The 21,990-nt window shown below is 36.2% G+C and overlaps 1 protein-coding gene across 2 annotated transcripts in view; it reads left to right on the forward strand.

Annotated features, from left to right (window-relative positions):
- Positions 1-20,977, forward strand: part of PPP6C (protein phosphatase 6 catalytic subunit) — a 37,358-nt gene extending 16,381 nt beyond the window's left edge. For both annotated transcript variants that reach the window (XM_025475131.3, XM_049115040.1), the window contains exons 2-7: positions 4,849-4,944; positions 12,387-12,452; positions 13,592-13,733; positions 16,349-16,428; positions 16,602-16,811; positions 18,275-20,977. In XM_025475131.3, coding sequence (XP_025330916.1) covers positions 4,849-4,944; positions 12,387-12,452; positions 13,592-13,733; positions 16,349-16,428; positions 16,602-16,811; positions 18,275-18,523 — 843 coding nt within the window. In that variant the 3' untranslated portion in view covers positions 18,524-20,977. The remainder of the gene's footprint in view (positions 1-4,848; positions 4,945-12,386; positions 12,453-13,591; positions 13,734-16,348; positions 16,429-16,601; positions 16,812-18,274) is intronic.
- The last annotated feature ends 1,013 nt before the right edge of the window (positions 20,978-21,990 follow it).

Here is a 21,990-nt window from a genome sequence, read left to right on the forward strand (position 1 = left end):
GGATCCCTGTTTATTTTCTTGAGAGAGAGCAAGCGAGCAAGCCATGAGTCAGGGGAGGGACAGAGGGAGAGAATCTTCAAGCAGACTCCTTGCCTGAGCATGGAGCCCAATGTAGGGCTTGATCTCATGACCCATGAGGGCATAACCTGAGCCAACACCAAGAGTTATACGCTTAACTGACACCCAGGTACCCTTTAAGCCAAAAACATTGAGTCATCTTTGATTCCTTTCTTTCAATATTCTGTATCCAGTTGTTCTCAAATCTAGTGGATGCTACATTCAGAAAACATCTGGAATCTGTTCACTTGTGACCATTTCCTACTTTTATTATGCTGGTCTGAGCCAGTATTAACTTTTACTTAGATTATTGTAGAAGCCCCCAAGTGGTGTCCCTGCTTCTACCTTTCCTTACCCCTAAGTTCCTCATAGCCCATAAAACCTAGCAGACATAAGATCATAATTGCTCCTCTGCTTTGGGTCTCCTAATGGCTTCCTGTTAAAAGCCCAGGTGCTTACATTCACCCCCAAGGACCTAAAAATGTTCTTTGGTGCTTTCCTATTTTTCTCCTCTTTCAGTCCACTAACCACGCCAGCTTCCATGTTTCTCAGACAGCAAGCATACCTTCCTAAGCATTTTGTACTTACTGTTCTCTCTGGCTGCAGTGCTGTTCCCCCATAACCTTACCTTTTTCAGATTTTTGCTCAAAAGTCATTTTATCAATAAGGCTTTTGTGCTTACCCTATTTAAGACATCAGTACCTCCTCCCACCTCTACCATTATTTACCCCCATTACAGTGCTTCATTTTTCTTTGTTTTTCTTATCACTATCAGAAAAAGTAATATGTATATATATTTTACTTATTTCTTTGTTTTCTATACCTCTCCTCATTAGAGTGTAAGCCCTTTGAGAGCAGAGCTTTTCATCTGTTTGGTCATTACTATTTATTTCTTTGTTTCTAGAATTACTGGTATCACATTAGGCTCTCAATAAATATTTGTTGTATTGAATAACTATTCAAGATAGTACAGTAAAAAGAGGTAGGCAATCTGGGTTCCAGATCTGTCACTAAGATTAAGTAGCTTTGTGGCCTGAGTGCTTGTGGGTCTCAGTCTTATCATTTGGGTCAAGTGAGAGATTTGACATAGGTGGTTTTTAATGCAGTGAGATAATAGAAATATATATTGGTTTCTACCCCTAGTTCCTAGGACAGAAACCGTTGTAATTTCCTGGGTGATAGGAGTGTCTTTTGTTCTAATGAGGTGACTCTGGTTGGATTCCCAGATGGCTCCTGGATATGGGCTGGTCACTGGAAAAACCGAACTGTGATTAGAAGCTTGGCATTTTCAGTCCTGCCCCTCCTTCTCTTCAGAAGGGAGAAAGGCTGAAAATGGAGTTAATAATGGATTATGTCTACATGATGAAGCTTCATAAAATCTCTGAAGTAAGAGGTTCAGAGAGCTTCCATCTGAATATTCATTTGTATCTTTTGTCACATTCTTAATAAACTGGTAAATATAAATAAATGTTTTCCTGAGTTCTGTGAGCTGCTCTAGCAAATTAATTAGACCTAAGGACGAAATCTTTGTAACTTCCATAACCTTTGATCTATAGCTGCTTGGTCAGAAGCATAGGTGATAACCTGAGCTTGTGACTGATGTCTGTAGTGTGTGGGAGTGGGTGGGTGGGGAGGAGGTGGCATAGTCTTGTGGGACTGAGCCCTTCTAGGATCTGATGTCACCTCTCCATGTATAGTGTCAGAATTGAATTAAATTGTAGAACAACCAGCTAGTGTTAGAGAATTGCTTGTTGGGAAAAAAAACCTCTATATAGTTGGTGACCAGAACTGTGAGTGTTCTGTGTGACTAGTACAGAAGACACACAGGAAAGAAGCATACACTAGCGAAGAACTGGGTTTTTCCCCTACATAAGAAAGAAAAAGTTGGAATTTTTTAAAAAAAGATTTTATTTGTTCATGAGAGACACAGAGAGGTAGAGACAGAGGGAGAAGTAGGCTCTCCGGGGGGAGCCTGATGTGGGGCTCGATCCCAGGACCCCAGGATCATGACCTGAGCCAAAGGCAGATGCTCAACCACTGAGCCATCCAGGCGCCCCTGGATTTTTTCTTTTACAAATGTAAACCAGAATTTTAAATTTTATAACTGTAGTAATCTTGAGCAGCCATCTTTCCTTATAAAGGCTCTGAGTTCAGAAACACTGTTTCACTCACTGGTATCTGTTCCTGTTATGAATAGTGGATGGATTATTGGCAGGACTAAGGCTTGTTTGGTGAAGCATCTGAAGGTTGTGGGAAATTCAGTACAAGGAGCTAGCTACTCAGGGGCCCCAAGCCAGAGGGACTCCAGTCCAAAAGAAAGATCTTGTCTTTGAGGTTCTCTTGAAGATCAGGAACTTATCCTAGGAATAAGAACAAATCATCTTATTTTGAAATTTTCTAAGCAGCTGTATTTCTCCTCATTTTCTTTTGAGGGGCCTTTTTCCTCCTCTTCCTTTCCTCCTGTCATTGTGAGTTCTCTCCTATGCTTGGTTCTTTATGAAGTAGATATTGTTGGTAAAGTATGTCTCTTACATGTTTAGGTAAACTGTAGCATTTAGATTTCTTCTGTTTTTTTTTTTTTTTTTTTTTAGATTTTATTATTATTTTTTAAAATATTTTATTTTTTTGAAAAAGAGACAGATAGGGAGAGAGAGCATAAGCAGGGAGCCTGATGGGGCCCTCGGTCCCAGGACCCTGAGATCATGACCTGAGCTGAAGGCAGACACTTAATTGACTGAGCCACCCAGGCTCCCGTAGGTTTTATTTTTTCACATAATCTCTACACTCAACATGAGACTCAAACCTATAATTCCAAGATCAAGAGTCAAATGCTCTACCAACTGAGCCAGCCAGGAATCCCTAACATTTAGATTTCTTAATTTTTTGAGACTTTATATTAGAGAGAGCGAGTTAGCATGCATGTGTGTTGGGGAGGAGCAGAGGGAGAGGGGCAAGCCCACTCTGAGCTGAGGGTGGAGCCTGAGGGGGAGCCTCTTCCCCAACCTGGAGATCATGACCTGAACCTAAACCAAGAGTTGGAGTCTCAACCGACTGTACCACCCAGGCGCCTCTTTGGTTTCTTAATTAATGTTTAAAATCATATCATTAGGGATGCCAAGGTGGCTCAGCCGTTGAACGTCTGCCTTAGGCTCAGGGCATGATCCCGGAGTCCCGGGATCAAGCCCTACATCGGGCTCCTGCATTGAGCCTGCTTCTCCTCTGCCTATGTCTCTGCCTCTCTCCCTATGTGTCTCTTATGAATAAAAAAATAAAATCTTTAAAAAAAAAGTAGGGTGACTCTTCAATTTTAGGTTTACATTTTATAATTAATTTTAATATTTTTATTTTGAGATAACTATTTATTTGTAGTTGTAAGAATATGGAGAGATCCCATGTACTCCTACACTCAGTTTTTCCTTATAGTAAGGTCTTGTAGAATTATAGTAAAAATACCACAACCAGGATATTGACATTGACACAACCATGATCTTGTTCTGATTTCTCTAGTTTTACTTCTACTCATTTGTGTGTATTTATTTCCCTGCAATTTTGTTAGATCCAAAAGTTTTATCTATCCAACACAATATTCAAGATACAGATACTTCTGTTACTATAAAGATTCCTCATTTTGTCCTTTTATAACCATACCCACTTCCTTCTTGCTGCCCCTAATTTCTAGACCCCTGGCAGTCACTAACCTGGTCTCCATTTCTATAATTTGTTATTTCAAGAATGTTATATAAATGGGATCCTACAGTATGTAGCCTTCTGATATAGGTTTTTTTTTCCTCACTTGGAATAAATCTCTTGAGATTCGTCCAAGTTGTTGTGTGTTAGTAGTTTCTTGTTATTGCTGAATAGCATTTCATGGAATGACTATAGCACAATTTGCTTAACTATTCACTTGTTGAAGGACACTGATTTAGTTCCAGTTTTTGGCTGTTATGAATTAAGCTGCTAGGGACATTGGTACACAAATTTTTTTATGTGGTCGTAAATTTTCACTGCCAAGAGTGCATCTGCTAGGTCATGTGGTAAGTGCATGGTTTAAAATGTACTGTATTCATTTATTTTTTTTAAAGATTCATTTATTCATCTTAGAGGTGGAAGAAGGAGGTGCAGAGGGAGAAGGAGAGAGAAACCTTTCCCTGAGTGTGCAGCTCACCATAGGGCCTAAAACCAAGAGTTGGTTGGATGCTCAACCAACTGCGCCACCCAGGCACTCCTGGAATTTACTTTAAAAATTAGTAGATAAAAACTTTTTCCTGGGATCCCTGGGTGGCGCAGCGGTTTGGCGCCTGCCTTTGGCCCAGGGCGCGATCCTGGAGACCCAGGATCGAATCCCACGTCGGGCTCCCGGTGCATGGAGCCTGCTTCTCCCTCTGCCTGTGTCTCTGCCTCTCTCTCTCTCTCTCTGTGACTATCATAAATAAATAAAATTAAAAAAAAAAAAAAAACCCTTTAAAAAAAAAAAACTTTTTCCTATTAAAATTATTTACTTTTACATTTGTTTGGTGACAAGCATCATTTTACAGATTTTTAAAAATAAATCTGTTTTCTGGAACCTATTGTCTGTGTAGCCAGGGAGTTTGCATTTTGGAATAGCCATTTTGTGTCATTCTCAGGTATTATAAGATGAAGGTGGAAGTTGACAAATCAAACCACAGAATTGTTAAAAGGATAGTTTCCTTTCTTATGAAACTATATATATATTACCTCTTTTTTTTTTTTTGCATTTGATCCTTAGTTTTAATATTATAGTGAAAGGTTGCATTTTGTTTTCTCTTACAGCGGCTATGTGACTATGTTTGTGACCTCCTCTTAGAAGAGTCAAACGTCCAGCCAGTATCGACACCAGTAACAGTGTGTGGAGACATACACGGACAGGTAAAATTTCATGAGCAGATTTTTAGCTTTTGTACTGTCCATAGTCTGCATGTGTTTCCATGTTTGCTGCAAAAAGCTGCCAGAAAAACAAGAAACAAAAAAGACTGGTCATTTGATAGATTGCGTAAGTCTGCGTGACACTAATGATTCCTGGTTACTATTACAGTGGGTAAAAGCAATGGTCAAATTATTCATGGAGTTTGTTGGAATTATACTTGCAAAGTGGATAGAATGCAGCATTATTGCTCTGTGAAGGGCGGAGAGAGAAAATAAACGTGGACAGCTCAGTGATTGTGATTAACAGAGGTGCTTTGGTTTTAGGCACTAATTTTCTATTCTATTCATTTCTATTTATTCATTCTATTCACTCATGTCACATTTTATTGTAAATGTATTATTTCCTTAGTGGGGATGAGAATTGCAAAGGTTCAGAAAGATAAAATTGTTGGTGCATGATTTTACAGCAAGTCACTGCTAGAATAGGAGGAGAAAATGTGTCCCTTTTTTTTTCATCTGCTGAGTTTTTGTTTTTAAGACTTTCAAGGCAGTGGCAGGAGTAGTACACCTCATCTTTAGACTCTTACTGTCAGCGTGTAGTTCGGTTGGAAAACCCTCTGTGTATTTGTAGAGGTGCTTTGTGTGTTGTTGTTGTTTTCTAAGATTATTAAAAATTTATTCATTCATGAGAGACACACACAGAGAGAGGCAGAGACACAGGCAGAGGGAGAAGCAGGCTCCATGCAGGGAGCCCGATATGGGACTTGATCCCTGGACTCCAGGATCATGCCCTGAGCGGAGGGCAGGTGCTAAACCGCTGAGCCACCCGGGCTGCCCTGTTGTTTTTTTTTTAACTGGGAGTGAAAGCTGAACAGAACACTCATTCAGCCTGCTGTATGCGTACAATGGAGTTGTGGTTATAAGACACGTATTGTAAATAATATAGTATTTATCGATGCCGACAGGACTTGCTGTCATCTGTGCAATTTCCCTGCCTTAAATAAGACCACCTAAAGGAGCAGAAATATGTATAAATTGGTTGTGATTGGTGGCTGCTCTGTGAATTAAGTTCTATTTTGACCACTTTAGAGGGCTCTTTACTTTTGTGGTTTTCAATTTGTTCTCTGGGTGGTTGAGGTCATAATAAATCTGGCATCTGCATGTTATCATCTTCTGAATAGAGAGCCCATTATGTCCTTTCTGATCTGTTAAAAGATATATTTATTTGAAAGGGGGGGGCGCGGAGAAAGGGCAGAGAGAGAGAGAAACTCAAGCAGAGTCAGTGCTGAACACGGAGCCCCCAAGTGGGGCTTCATCTTACAACCATGAGATCTTGACCTGAGCTGAAACCAAGAGTTAGACACTTAAATGATTACACCACTCAGGTACCCCATCTCTGATCTTTTAAAATCTCAATTCTCTAGAGTAGTAGACTTTAGTAGTGCATTTCTTTCTGTATAAATTATTTCAAAACTATAATAAACATTTGTATTTTGCTAAGTTAATGGATATTAATAAAAAAAGGATATTAATATAAGCATGCCATAACACATTCCTAAAAGCTGAAATAAACCAAATAATATTTTCCCCTTATTATAATATTAAAATTGACAGGTTACCTGGGTTATTTATTTATTTATTTTTAAAAGAACTTTTTGTTATGTAAATTACAGCCATGATCAAAGGTCAGGAAATTAGAGACAACTTCTAACTACTAAAATAGTTAGAATTAATTAACTATTAATTTAACTATTAATTAAAGTAATAAAATTTTACCTTTTTAAAAAGATTTTATTTATTTTATTTTATATTTTATTTATCTTATTTTATTATTTTTTTATGAGAATACACAGAGAGGAGAGAGAGAGAGAGGCAGAGACACAGGCTCCATGCAGAGAGCTCAACGTGGGACTCGATCCTGGATCTCCAGGATCACGCCCTGGGCTGAAGGTGGCACTAAACCTCTGAGCCACCTGGGCTGCCCAAATTTTACCTTCTTTGTTACATATACACCTTTAGTCCAATGTACAATTCTTGCTAACATTTTCTTGTGTTTTGAAGGTTAACAAAGTACTTTTTCACATGTACCATGTATTTTTTTCAAGAGTCCTTGAGATTAATTATGGAGAAGAGAAAACTTAGACTGCAAGATTGAAGGATTAGCCCAAACTCACACAGCTACTAAGGGGCATAGTTGAGATTTGAAACTTACTTGGGTGCCTGTGTCCATGTTATTTTTTATTATTGTTTTTATTTTTTATTTATTTTATTTTTTATTTTTTATTTATTTATTTTATTATTATTGTTTTTAATTGAAGTATAGTTGACATACAGTTTCAGGTGTAAGCCCATGTTATTTTAAGACTTCCACCAAACTGAATATTGTTTCTCTTATACTTGACCTTTATAACAATTGCTAACCAAAAACATGGGACTTTAGGAGCTTTTAAATATCCAAATGTAGTATGTATCTTTTGGGATTTGTATAGTTGTTTCCACTTGGGCCAGTTCTGGCATTGTAAGATTGAGTTAGGAGTATAAATAAACTCATTAAAAAATTTTGGCGGGCAGCCTGGGTGGCTCAGTGGTTTAGCGCTGCCTTCAGCCCAGGGCATGATCCTGGAGACCCGGGATCGAGTCCCACGTCGGGCTCTTTGCATGGAGCCTGCTTCTCCCTCTGCCTATGTCTCTGCCTCTCTCTCTGTCTCTCTCATGAATAAATAAATAAAATCTTTAAAAAAAAATGTTGGCAAGCATGTAGTGCTAAGAAGCATTGAAACAGTGTAATCTAGTGAGGAGGTCATAGATGTCATTGTCAGAGCTTTAAATCCTGGCATGGCTACATATTAATATTGAAGAAGTCACTTCTGCTAGGTCACAAGTTTTTTAAATGTGGCCTATAGACCTTTGAAGGTCTATAAGGTGGTACAAAATCAATTGAGGGTAAACTGCTAGTATCTCAGCATGAATCCAGGGAGTAGCACCAGGCTATGCTGGTTGTCATTGTATTCTTTACCAGCATGCATTCACAGTAAAATAAAATGCCAGTATCAATTTAAAAATGTCCTTGATGATGATACTTACCTGGCAAGATAGATACCATGATTACAAAGAGTGTGGTTTTTTTTTTTTTTAAGATTTTGTTTATTTATTTATTCGAGAGAGAGAGAGAGAGAGAGAGAGAGGTAGAGACACAGGCGGAGGAAGAAGCAGGCTTTATGCAGGGAGCCCGATGTGGGACTCTCTCCCAGGTCTCCAGGATCATGCCCTGGACTGAAGGCGACACTAAACCGCTGAGCCACCCCGGCTGCCCACAAAGAATGTTCTTGAAGAAGCAGTAATATTAACTGTAATTCTCAACCCTTGAGTTGACGCATCTTTTAAATAGTCCTGTGATGGAAATAGGAAGTATGTATAGAGCACATCTGGTACATACTAAAGAAAGATGGTTTGATCAAGGAAAATACTTGTGTAGTTTTTTTGTATCACGAGCTGAAAATAGCCTCTTTTTTTTTTTTATGGAACACTATTTTTACTTGAGAGAATGGATAACAAACTATGGATGTTTGGCCACCATCTTTGCACCAATGAGGGAGTGAGCCAGTCACTTCAAAGAAAACAATTAATAATATTTACTGCCAGTGACAAAATTTGGGTTTTCAAATCAATAATTGGAATTTTAGAAAATTTGGGATACCTGGGTGGCTCAGCAGTTGAGTGTCTGCCTTCAGCCAGGGCATGATCCTGGAGACCGGGGACAGAGTCCCACATCGGGCTCCCTGCGTGGAGCTTGCTTCTCCCTCTACTTGTGTCTCTGCCTCTCTCTCTCTGTGTCTCTCATGAATAAATAAATAAATAATTTTTTTTAAAAGGAATTTTAGAAAATTTGAGTTTACCACCATGAGGCTGTCAGCTTCTGATATTTAAAGACTTCTCTGTTGGTGGTGATGATAACGAATCTGGTTTTTTGCTGATGTATAATGAAATATCATTTCCGTTTTCAAATGACCGGTATGTTAGTCACTAAGTGTTTGACCAGTCCATCTAACGGAATAGGAAAAAGACCATTTATCAAGTGGTCAATCAATATTAAAAGAATATGCACATTAATCTCTAAAGGTTATTAAAATGCTTTTCCATTTTGTAAAATATACTTGTGTGAAGCTGGATTTTATTCATATACTTTCATCAGTATATTGCAACAGATTGAATGTAGAGGCAGATTATGAAAACGTAGCGACATTTTACTTAGCCAGACATTAAATTTGTGTCGTTTTTGAAAACTGTTTATTTTCCATTAGAAATATGTGTATGTTACTATTTAATGAGTTACTTATTTTAAAAATTAAATATTAAAATGATTAGTTTTAATTTTTTTGTTTTAATTTCTAATATGGTCAGTAGCAACTGATAAAAACTATATAAGCAAAAGCTTTTGGGAGACCTGTAATTTTTAAGACTATGAATGGGTCCTGAAACTAAAACGTTTAAAAAAAACTACCGAGCTAGACAACTGTTTCCTTGCCTCTAGTAATGGAATAAAATCCACATCTCAGAATTGCTTTTGTTTTGTTTTATTTTTGAATTGCTTTTGTTTTAAATGAGATTTATAGGAGCGCCTGGGTGGCTCAGTTGGTCAAGTGTCTGGACTCTTGGTTTCAGCTCAGGTCACAACCTCTTAGGTTTGTGAGATCTAGCCCAGCGTCAGGCTCTGCACTTAGGATGGAGTCTGCTTCCCTCTCGCTTTCTGTCTCTCTGCTCTCCCCCCTCATGTGTACATTCTCTCTCTCTAAAATAAATAAATACATCTTTTTAAAAAAATGAGATTTACATGGGGATTCCTGGGTGGTGCAGCGGTTTGGTGCCTGCCTTTGGCCCAGGGCGTGATCCTGGAGACCCGGGATTGAATCCCACGTCGGGCTTCCGGTGCATGGAGCCTGCTTCTCCCTCTGCCTGTGTCTCTGCCTCTCTCTCTGTGTGCCTATCATAAATAAATAAAAATTTAAAAAAAATGAGATTTACAGAGCATCTGTGATGTGGAAAACATACTAGATGGTAGAAATTATTTGTGAAATGATGAGTGAGCTTCCAGTAGTGTCGGACAAGCTTAGTTGTCTGCACATGTTCTCAGTGAATGTTTTTTATACTAAAGAATTTTGGAAAAAAACTTTCATTATAGAGTAGGAACTGTTGGGTCCCTGAAGCAGAATATTTGATCATCTCTTTAAATAAATAAATAAATAAATAAATAAATAAATAAATAAATAAATAATTGATCATCTCATAAATAAATAAATAAATAAATAAGGTAAATGGAAACTTACAAAATTTTTATTTAAAAACATATTTCTATAAATTTCAGTAGAAAAGTTTAAGGACACTCATTCTTTTACCATACCTTTATAAAAGTAACTTTTATAAAACTTTTAAATATTCCCTTTCTGACTCTGTGTGTATACATAGTAAAAGTGTGTGGTTTATTATAGGTATAGTTTTGTGTTCCATACTTTACCCTAATCATTTTTCCATTTTGCTGTGTAGTTTCCATTATAATCATTATTCATGATTAGTCCAAGTTTTTGAGTTGGTAGATCATACTTTATTAATATAGTCTCTTATGTTAGTCTTGAAGGTTGTTTCTTTTATTATTATAAATGATATTGTAACACATTTTCTAAATATTTACACAGTATTTATTTATCTTTAGGATATAGTCATGGAAGTGGAATTATTAGGCCAGAGTAACACACTTACATGTATATATTCACTGATATGTACACACATATTTTTACTGCTCATACAATGTGTGTATATATATAAACATATACGCTATGTAATTGATATATGATATACATACATCATATATATATCTGTGGGATTGAAATTGAGAAGTATACTTTTTAAATAAAGATTTATTTTAGATAGCCTGTGGAGGGTGTGGGGCAGAGGGAGAAGAGAGAAAATCCCAAGCAGACTTACTTGGGGCTCAGTCCCATGACCCTGAGATCAGTACCTGAGCCAAAACCATGAGTTGGACACTCAACTGACTGAGCCACCCAGGCGCCCTGAGAAGTATGGTCTCAAAGGGAAGGGCTTCACGTAGATAGAAATGGACAGCAAATATTTTGGACAAATAATAGTCTACCACTTGACTGAGATTTGAACATTTCATTTATTTGCTTGCTAATTTTAAGAAGGTAGGAAAATTTTATTTAAACTTCTAAAGTTTTTTTTTTAACTTCAAGCAAGTAATAACTTCAGATTTATGAAATATTGTTATAAAGGGCAGTGTTGGGATCCCTGGGTGGCGCAGCGGTTTGGCGCCTGCCTTTGGCCCGGGGCGTGATCCTGGAGACCCGGGATCGAATCCCACATCGGGCTCCCTGCATGGAGCCTGCTTCTCCCTCTGTCTGTGTCTCTGCCTCTCTGTCTCTCTCTCTGTGTGACTATCATGAATAAATAAATAAAATCTTTAAAAAAAAAAAAAAAAAATAAAGAGCAGTGTTTTATTTCTTTGAGTAGTTAACATTTAAATTTCAGTTTTGTTCACTATGACTAAGATTCTTGTATGTTTTAAGTGTTAGAAATTGAATAATTTTATTTTCAAGTATAAAAGATGATTGTATAGGAAGTGATTAGTTATAGTTGGTACAGTAAATTATAGTAAATTCCTTTAATCCAAAATCCTTAGAAAAACTGAAGTTTTCTTTAGGAATTAGGATTAAGATAATCTAGTTGACTGAAGTTACCACATGTACAATTTGTCAATTACTAATTTTCAGTCACATAGAAAATGATGAAATATACAGTTCTTTTTTACTGATTATTGAGAAGACATTCCATAGCTATAGAGCCTCCAAAGTAGAATGTGGGAGGGTAGGTTGATCTGCTTTTCATGGTAACTGTGAAGTGTCGTGTAAATTCATTCTTTGAAAAAAATTCTTACCCACTTGCTTCCTTATCTTTTGTCTCATTAAAATAGATGCTGAGTATGGGTGGGGTGGTTAGCTTAGCTTATTAACAAGTTAGATAATTGATCAGTTATTTCAAATTCTCAAGTGATAGGGCACCTGGCTGACTCAGTCAATGGAGCATGTGACTCTTGATCTTGGGGTCATGAGTTCAAGCCTCATGTTGGGCATAGAGATTACTTAAAAAAATTCTAGATGACAAGATAAATGAAAGAAATTTGAGGGAGAAGGCCTATAACATTAATGATCTAGGAATGACCTTATTGGTAATTGTGAGATTTATTTTAGTGCTTCTATTAGGCTTGAGAGCTCTGTGCTTGGCAGTTTTGCTTACACTTTATTTCTTTTTATAAGTGTCAGTATTTCAGGCCTTCCTAATTACATGCTCCTTTACACATTTCGCTCTCACTTTTATTATTTTACTCCTTTACAGGAATTTGTAATTAATCAGCATATATTGACTTTCTTTTATAGTTTTATGACCTTTGCGAACTATTCAGAACTGGAGGTCAGGTTCCTGACACAAACTACATATTTATGGTATGTAAACCCACATGATACCAAATACTTATTTAAAATGGAAAGCATCTGATTTATTACATGGAAATTATATAACAATTTCTTTGTCATATGACAATCACTTTGTAAATATATGAAAAGGTGATGCTATACTTTTCTACATTTTGCCATCTTGTCTGGTTGAAAATGATTGCTTTAGTAAATTGCCATATGCATAGGACTGGGTTCTAGGCATAAGTAATGGTTGGCAGAAAAATAACCCAGAACCTCCCAGGATTAAGGCACAGAGCTTTAATTTACTGTTATTTTATCATATCTTCTTGAGCATTCATTTTCATCTGTTATCAATTTGTAGATTGATGAATATATGAACATACATATTTGCTATTAAGGTGGATATTTGCTTACTTTCCTTTTGGAATGTCATGTTACTATTGAATTTTTTATGAATCCTATCATTTTCTTTCTTCTAGAGGTTTGTGTGTCACTTTCCTATTCTTTGAGCTGTTTTCCTATTGATCTAACAACATTGTCCCAAATAAAATACTAATGGGAAGTGTAAGTAGTATGGCTTCACAAGCAGTTGTTAAATACACAACTGAACCTAAAACACTAATTAAGGTATATACTTTTATAAAAACACTATTTCTTCAAGTTGTTAGGTTTTTTTATATAGTTACAATGATTTTTGGGATGCCTGGCTGGGTCAGTCAGGAGAGTGTGTGACTTGATCTCAGGGTCATGAGTTTGAGCCCCACTTTGGGTGTAGAGATTACTTAAACATTTAAAAATAATAATTAAATGATTTTTGAAATTCATTAAAAAATTTTGGATTCACATGTGACCTTTTTGAAACACCTGCTAATGTAGGTAATAGAGAATTAGAAAAATGGTGGTTTTTCAGGGAAGATCCTTCAGAGAATTGGATAGCAGGTTCCTGTAGGCCTCCTGAATCATAAGACTGGCACACTTAGTAGAGACTGCTTATTTACTTCGATTTGAATTTTTTGTTAAAACCCAATTTCCAAATAAATCAATGTATGACCCTTCAATTTTGTTATTTTTTTTTTTTTTGCCATGTCTCTGAGTTTGTACACCTTGGTATAATTTAAAAAATACATTGTTGCTATTATTTTTAACTGTAAACTTTTACTTTACAGGGTGATTTTGTAGACAGAGGTTACTATAGTTTGGAGACCTTCACTTACCTTCTTGCACTAAAGGCTAAATGGCCTGATCGTATCACACTTTTGCGAGGAAATCATGAAAGTAGACAGATAACACAGGTGTATGGATTTTATGGTAAGACTTTCTATTTCTCTGATTCTCTGAATATTGCTTTCCTTTCCTCTTTGGGAAAAAAGCCATACAAGTCATACATGTGCTTTATATAAAGTTAGAAATATAAATCATCTTTTTCCACTTTTTAACTCCTCCTCTTCCCCCATTCAACTGAGAACCTTACCATGGAGAGAGAACTGTTCTTAATTTTTTGATGTACATCATCCTGGATCATTGCCCTAAAGTGTAGCCCTCAGTTTACATCATTGGAATCATCAGGGGTACTTGTTAAACATGTACATTGCTGGGCCCCCACTGAAAACCTGTTGGAGTGGGAATCCTAGAATCTGCTGAAGGTAAATGTTCTGCACTTGAAAGTTGAGAACCTATTATATATTATGTATATGTGTGTGTATGTGTGTGTTTATAAACATATTTGTGTGTGTACATACCTGCTTTTTTCACTTAATGCTGTGACCAGCCTTTCTTTACTTCATTGACATTATTTTTATAGTTGCATTATATTACACTGTATGGATGTACTATAATTGATTAAATCAATACCTTTAACATTGGACATTGGAGTTGGGTTTTTTTTTTTTTTTTGGAGTTGTTTTTAAGTTGCTGACATATATAATATTGTATGTGTATAACATATATAATTATGTATATATATGTGTGTGTATCCATATGTTCCATCCAGAGAGTGCTAGGACCTCAGGGGTCAGAAACAGAACTTAGCCATTAAAAGCAAAATATATCTGCTTCTATAAAACTTGTATATGGTTGAAAGTTTTAAAAAATGAAGTTAGGAAAAAAAATTAGGTTACAAAGCTCTTTGAAGGAGATAGAGAGCAGGACTGTTGAGGTTATTAACATGAATTTTCCTTAAGCTTAATTAAGGCATATATTGAGATATTTGAAAATATTAATCTCATAACCCTTTAGTTTCAGATTTTATATTTTGGATTCTCTTATGTCATTATAAAGATGAGCTAAACTCTTATTTGTAAGCCACTATCAATTACTAAATTGAGAAATTTTGATAATTTATTATTATATGTTAATAGTAATTGATAAGTTAGATGGCTAATATTTGTCCCCTTTTTACAAGTTACTTTTGATTTTCATTCACAAAATAACAAGTACCATTTAAAATAAAAGTTTTTGATTCTTTTGCAAAATAGTCAATAATTTGGATAGTATACACAGTGGTATTAGCTTAGTAAAAGCAACCGGCTCTAAGATTAATGTTATACATATAATTATACCCAGAATTTGACCAACAGTTATCAGTGAAGGACAAAGAAATTAAAAGCAGGAGAGGAAGGAGGGCATTTTAATCAAGAGGCCTTGACTGAAGAAAGTAACAACAGCACAACATCTAGTATTGAGTGAGCTATGTTGTTCCCAAGCTGTGCTCATTTATTATTTTGTTTGATAAAAGGAAGTCCAGTAGTTTCTCAGGCAGAAGATAATTTTAGTCATCATGGAACTTAACATTGATTTTAAAATAGCAAAAATGTCCATATATAACAATTATATTGGGCCTTCAGTTCACACTAATAAACATATACTAAGCAGTTATTATGAACCAAATGCTTTGCACATGTATGAAGATGAAAAAGATTCTGCCTGCAAGTTCAGCCCAATGTTAGTGTTCTCATGGCAAGTTTACATGAGGATCCTGCTTCACACATAGGGTAATTTAGAAAATCATGAGGATTGATCATACCCCATAGTCTTTTTTTTTTTTAAAGATTTTATTTATTTATTCACGAGAGACACAGAGAGAGAGGCAGAGTCACAGGCAGAGGGAGAAGCAGGCTCCATGCAGGGAGCCCAACAAGGGACTCAATCCTGGATCTCCAGGATTAGGCCCTGGGCTGAAGGTGGCGCTAAACCGCCGAGCCACCCGGGCTGCCCAACCCATAGTCTTCTATATCATTATCAGCTGTACTTATGGCAATAGTGATACAAGGTTTTTTTTAAAATTGAGGAAGAAGTCAAAGAACAGGACTTCCATGGTATTAACTGAAAGAAGAGATGTATGTCTTATTTACTGTTGTAAACAGCAGAGAAAGTGTTCACTGGGAATATGTCAGAATCTGATTGCAACTGGTCTCCAATGATGATTGCAGGTGTAGTCACTGAAGCTCAAGTATTTTGTTGCACAATTTGCAGAAAATCTCTGAAGATACAGTCTGGGCCTGAGAAATGTTGAGATAGGAATCACCCATGCTCCTATAATTAAGGGTCCTCTGATTTGTTTGATTATCCTATTAGAGTAAGGTGGTCATATTAAATAAATTACTGATAGAATTGTCCAGTATGAATAACATAGTAGACAAAAGCATTTGTTTTGGGTTTATGAACTTATATTTAACTCTTCCTGATCATAGCAGTTTGATCAATAATTTCAGCTGCTTTGTATGGCCCCTTCTGGAATGAAAAGCAGGACCACATGCTTAGGCTAGTTAAACACTAGTCTCCTTCATGACTCTATATGGAATGCATATCAGGTTATAGCTTGCCATCCTGGTTTAAGTTAAACTTCTTTAGGATTGGATGTGCTCTTTATTTTTATTGGCAGATTCAGAACTTCATTAATGGGAACTCTTCTATTTCTTTCATAGATGAGTGCCAAACCAAATATGGAAATGCTAATGCCTGGAGATACTGTACCAAAGTTTTTGACATGCTCACAGTAGCAGCTGTAAGTTTATGTAAATCTGTGCAAAACCTCAAGTATTTTCCTGCCAATACCCCTTTGCATACTTTTATCTAATTGCCGTCTCAATTATATTGATAGCATTAGCAGTCATTGACGAATTTAGATATGACTAAGTTTATTATTATACTTTCAACACTGTTATCCTTTTTTGCTAGTTAATAGATGAGCAGATTTTGTGTGTTCATGGTGGTTTATCTCCTGATATCAAAACACTGGATCAAATTCGAACCATTGAACGGAATCAGGAAATTCCTCATAAAGGAGCCTTTTGTGATCTGGTTTGGTCAGATCCTGAAGACGTGGATACTTGGGCAATCAGTCCCCGAGGAGCAGGTTGGCTTTTTGGCGCAAAGGTCACAAATGAGGTAAAGCCAATATTTTTGGAAAGATGGTTTGTTGATTGCTAATGGACTACAAAAGAACTGTGGTGGCTATAGATAACAACCTTCTGTTTCTCATCTAGCTTATTCTGTATGTCTTTCCTTATTCATTAAATAAGATCACGTAAGGAAAGCACTTCCTTCAGTATCCACTTGGTAATAGTGTAAACGTTTCTTTTTCAAATATTGCAATTAAGTAATATGATATAGGCAACATATATATGTATGTATAAAATTTTTAATATATATAATTTAGATGTAATAGATGTGTAACATTGTATTAGTTTTAGATGTATAACATGATTTGATATATGTATATATAGTGAAAAGCCAAATTTTGAAATTCACTAGTATCAATAAAAAAAATACACACATACACATTATATATGCATGTAGGGATGAGCTTGTGTTGGGAAGTAATGCAGCACAATGGAATTAGAGAGCTAGGTTCAACAATAATTTAAGTAAATTACATATGTTCTCTGAGCCTCTGTTTCCTTCAGTTACAAAAGAAGTATAATAAATCTCAGAATTCTTATAAGAATCATACTATAGAGGGACGCCTCGGTGGCTCAGTGGTTAGATGTCTGCCTTTGGCTCAGGGCATGATCCGGGAAGCTCCATGCTTCCTGCATGGAGCCTACTTCTCCCTCTGCCTATGTCTCTGTCTCTCTCTCTGTCTCTTCTGAATAAATAAAATCTTTAAAAAACAAAGAACCATACTAGACCCTTAGTAAGTGATAGTTGATAGCAATATATTTTTATTATACCATAAAAATTTCATTTCACATCTGATAGTGCTTATAGAATGCATTTCTTCTAATAAATTACGTGACTGTATGATTTCTATAACTTAGGCCAAAACAGCCTTATTTGTCTATAACTTACTGTAAATAGTGGGGATAACTATAGTAGAATGGGTTCTTTTTTTTTTTTTTTAATTTTTTATTTATTTATGATAATCACACAGAGAGAGAGAGAGAGAGGCAGAGACACAGGCAGAGGGAGAAGCAGGCTCCATGCACCGGGAGCCCGACGTGGGATTTGATCCCGGGTCTCCAGGATCGCGCCCTGGGCCAAAGGCAGGCGCCAAACCGCTGCGCCACCCAGAGATCCCTAGAATGGGTTCTATAATCATGAGAACGTTAGTAAAAGGATTTATACTTTATTATTATTTTTTTTTTTTTGAGAGGGAGGGGGAGAGCAGAGAGAGAGGAAGGAAAGAGAGAATCTTAAGCAGGCTCCATGCCCAGTGTGGAGCCAGACATGGGGCTCGATCTCACAACCTTAAGATCATGACCTGAGCCAAAATCAAGAGTTGGGTGCTCCTGAGCTACCCAGGAGCCCCAGACTGTATTTAAATATTATTTTCTTACTTATTTTATATATAAATATAACATGATTCTTTTTATGTGCTAGATATTTAACAAAACCTTTCTGACTTGCAGTTTGTTCATATCAACAACTTAAAACTCATCTGCAGAGCACACCAACTAGTGCACGAAGGCTATAAATTTATGTTTGATGAGAAGCTGGTAACAGTATGGTCTGCTCCTAATTACTGCTATCGTTGTGGAAATATCGCTTCGATCATGGTCTTCAAAGATGTAAATACAAGAGAACCAAAGTTATTCCGGGCAGTTCCAGATTCAGAACGTGTTATTCCTCCCAGAACGACGACGCCGTATTTTCTTTGAGGCCTTCGCCCATCCTGCTGACCCATTTTTCTTCCTTCTTCATATCCCAACTTTCGTGTATTACCCTCTACAATATACTTTTTATTGAGCACTTTGCTGCTGAAATGCTGCCTCTTGCCTTTTTTTTAATTTTAAATTATCTAAATTTATTGTTTGTTATGGTGTCTATAGCAATGTTTTCCTATCAATTTTCTCCCCTATCCCATCCCCACTTTGGACTCATTTGAGAAGACTTGAGAAATGTCTTAATACTCACACTGCTGCATGTAGCTCTTGCTTATTTACTGGTCTGGGGGAAACAGGATGTGTCTCCTCTTTTTAAAAAGCCAATTGACAGAACAGACTACACCGAAATGCTCCTCCTTTTGTATCATTCAGCCTTTTGTTTTAGTTTGGTAAGTTTTAAGAAATTTCAGCAGCAAAGTTGTTATTCAGTGGGCACGATGGACTGCAAATGCCTCGAGTTATGTATACCTGTCCCAGCTGTAAACTTCATTGTCCTTTGTTGGATGATATTTTAAGTGGATATAAAATAAATTGGTCTAAAGGGCTGCCCTCCTTGTTGTGTTTTTAAATTTTAGTTAAAACTGCTACAGCTTATGACTTTGTACAGTAAGATAATTGTATCGATCTTTTTTCAGATTCCTTGTATTTTTTAATAAAGTAATCTTAAACCCAGATAGGTTAAAGTATTAGAAATTTTAAACAGCTTACATTGTTAGTTTAAAGTTATTCTCCCCTCCTCCCCCCCAGTCAGAGTTTTTGACCCTTTGGTTATTGAGTTTAAAACTTCAACTGAAATTCAATACTATTTATTAAAAAAAAAAAAAATTACTAAACTGTGCCTAAAGAACATAACTGCCATATTAATGTTTTGGTTTATATTCTCTATAGTAATAGAAAAACATTTAATACTTGTAATGCTGATGTGTTCATTTGATACTAGTTGAGTAAAATGTGATTGATGCAGTTTACAATCTATCATGCATATCATTAAGTAAAATCTGTGTACTTTTCAGTAGGAATCATTCTCCTCTTGATGTAACACTTGACCTTAACTTTTAGAAAGTGTTCAATTTTTAACTGCAACTGGAAAGGTTGAAAAGTCAGGACTCTTGTATTTTGTGAACTGTAATTTGAAGCAAATTTTAAAAAGTGTAGAAAGAAACAAATTGTCCTTTTTTGTAAAGGTCTGTGGTACCATGTTTCGGCTTTGTGTAAGTAATTTAAATATCCAAAGGGTGTGATGATCAGTTCTTTATATGCAACTGTCCACTTAATAAGGACAAGTGTTCCAGTGTCTCTTATGACTGTGGTCATAAATGATGTTGGAATTTACTATTTTGTGAAATAGTTGGTATCCCTTTACTACTATAATTAATTTTTGTCATTCCAGGAAATCTTTGTGAAGCCAGCCAATTAATAAAGCACTTTAGTATCTGTTCAGGTAGTTTTGAAAACCAACTTTTCCCCTTCAGGATAAGAACTTCCAGGTTACCTAAAAATGCAATAAAAATCTTTATAATCTAAGCTTCTTGGCACATAATTTTTCATCAGGGTTTTTCTTTTATTAAATGAGCACAATAATATTTTTATTTTTATTTTCTTTTTTTGCCATAACCACCTAGCTCCTTGTTTAGTTTTTAATTGTATAGCTATATGAAAGAAGTGGCTAAGACATTTGCTGCACACACTTGAACTGTTGGGTCAGTAGCTTTGTGTTACTGCCCTGACCCCAGTGTAATTCAGGGGGAAAGGTATTTTTATCTTACAGGGATATGTAGCTATGTATTTTACTAATTGTGAAACACTGGAAATTAATGATGCAGACAACTTGGTGTAGTCTTTGAACAGCTCTCTGCAGTGTTTTTTTCTGTTACCATAAATTGTATTTAAGTGCTTGCTCTCCTCTGCTTCTAAGTTGTACCAATAAAATCGGTAACCTCAGCCCTCCCTTCCCATTTGACACTCCTTAGCTTAGATTGATGTAGTTGTTTTAGTTATCCCTGTAATGTGACCTTTATTTTTAAGTCATGGTGTACTGCATTTGTTTGTCACTAGTTGGGCATGTGCCAATAATATTTTGTCCATTCCTTAATTGCCATCTCTATTTTGTCTGATTTTTTTTCTCTTCAGCTGAATAACGGCTTTTTTGCATGAAAAAAAGAAGTTTTTACGATTAGACATGTAAAGGGAAGAGAGAGTGAATGTATTGGACTTTGTAAGCCTAAAAGGAATATTTGGATTTAATAAATAAGGGCTATGTACGATATAGAGTAATCATGTAGTGGAAGATACTTGCCAGTCATAGATTTGTAGGCAGGAGGATCTGTTACTCCCTGTATCTAGGCTGAATGTAAAATCCTTTATGTTGTATTAATGGGGGTAATAACTATTTTTATTTGCTGATGATATACTTGGTTTCTAATAAAGTGTCCTAGGCTCTAGTGAGAACTGTCTACTTTTAATTGCCAATTACTCCCTTTCCCCTTTTCCTGATATGCACTTGGCTAGCTTTTTATATATAGGTTAATGCTTTTTCCTGAAACATCTCACTACTTTAAATGTGTTCATTTGGGTGTGATCCTAAAAAGTCTGCATCAAGAGCACATCTAATATGCAATCTGCATCAGCTCCTAACATCTGGATGACCAGAACTGTTGGAAGATTGTGACGTCTTAAACCCTGGGTTTTGCTTTTGAAATAAGGTTTGAAATACTATTCTTTGCATTAAGATTTGTGTGTGTTTGCTTTGTAAGCCTAGCACCAGGTTTTGAAAATGCCTGTATTGCGAAAGCAAATCCAAACTCTTTCTGAGCCTCTTTCGTTGTCAGAAATAGAATTGCTTTCCATCAGCCTCCAGAAAATTGTGTACCTGGAGTTGAAGAGATTTAACAGCACGAATCCAGATTTTTAAATGTAATTGTTTTTTAAATGCTAATGTTTGTAAAGCACCTTCAGTTCCTTGGATGAAAGGTGCTATATCCTCTCAGTGTAAATTAATAAAAAGATTATAGGAAGTTTGTCAGAAAATTTTATCTAATGCATAGTCTGTAGCATGTCCCGACAAAAAGTTAGCATTTTATATAACACAATTTAAATTAAAAAAAAAATGCTTATTCCTTCACTTGGTTGCTTGACTGGTAAACAGAAATGAAACTTTTTATTGTTCTGCATTTAACTTTGAACTAAGTGTCCCAGTTCTTTATTTTTTTATTTTTTATTTTTTTAAAGAATTTATTTATTCATGAGAGACACAGAGAGAGAGGCAGAGACACAGGCAGAGGGAGAAGCAGGCTCCATGCAGGGAGCCCGACGTGGGACTCGATCCTGGGTCTCCAGGGTCACACCCTGGACCGAAGGCAGGCGCTAAACCGCTGAGCCACCCAGGGATCCCCTTTAAAGGCAATATTCATTATTGTGGCCTGGACCGAGTTTCCAGAACCATGCATCATGAGATCATCACA

Source organism: Canis lupus, chromosome 9 (assembly GCF_003254725.2).
Source record: "Canis lupus dingo isolate Sandy chromosome 9, ASM325472v2, whole genome shotgun sequence".
NCBI classification, from domain to species: domain Eukaryota; kingdom Metazoa; phylum Chordata; class Mammalia; order Carnivora; family Canidae; genus Canis; species Canis lupus.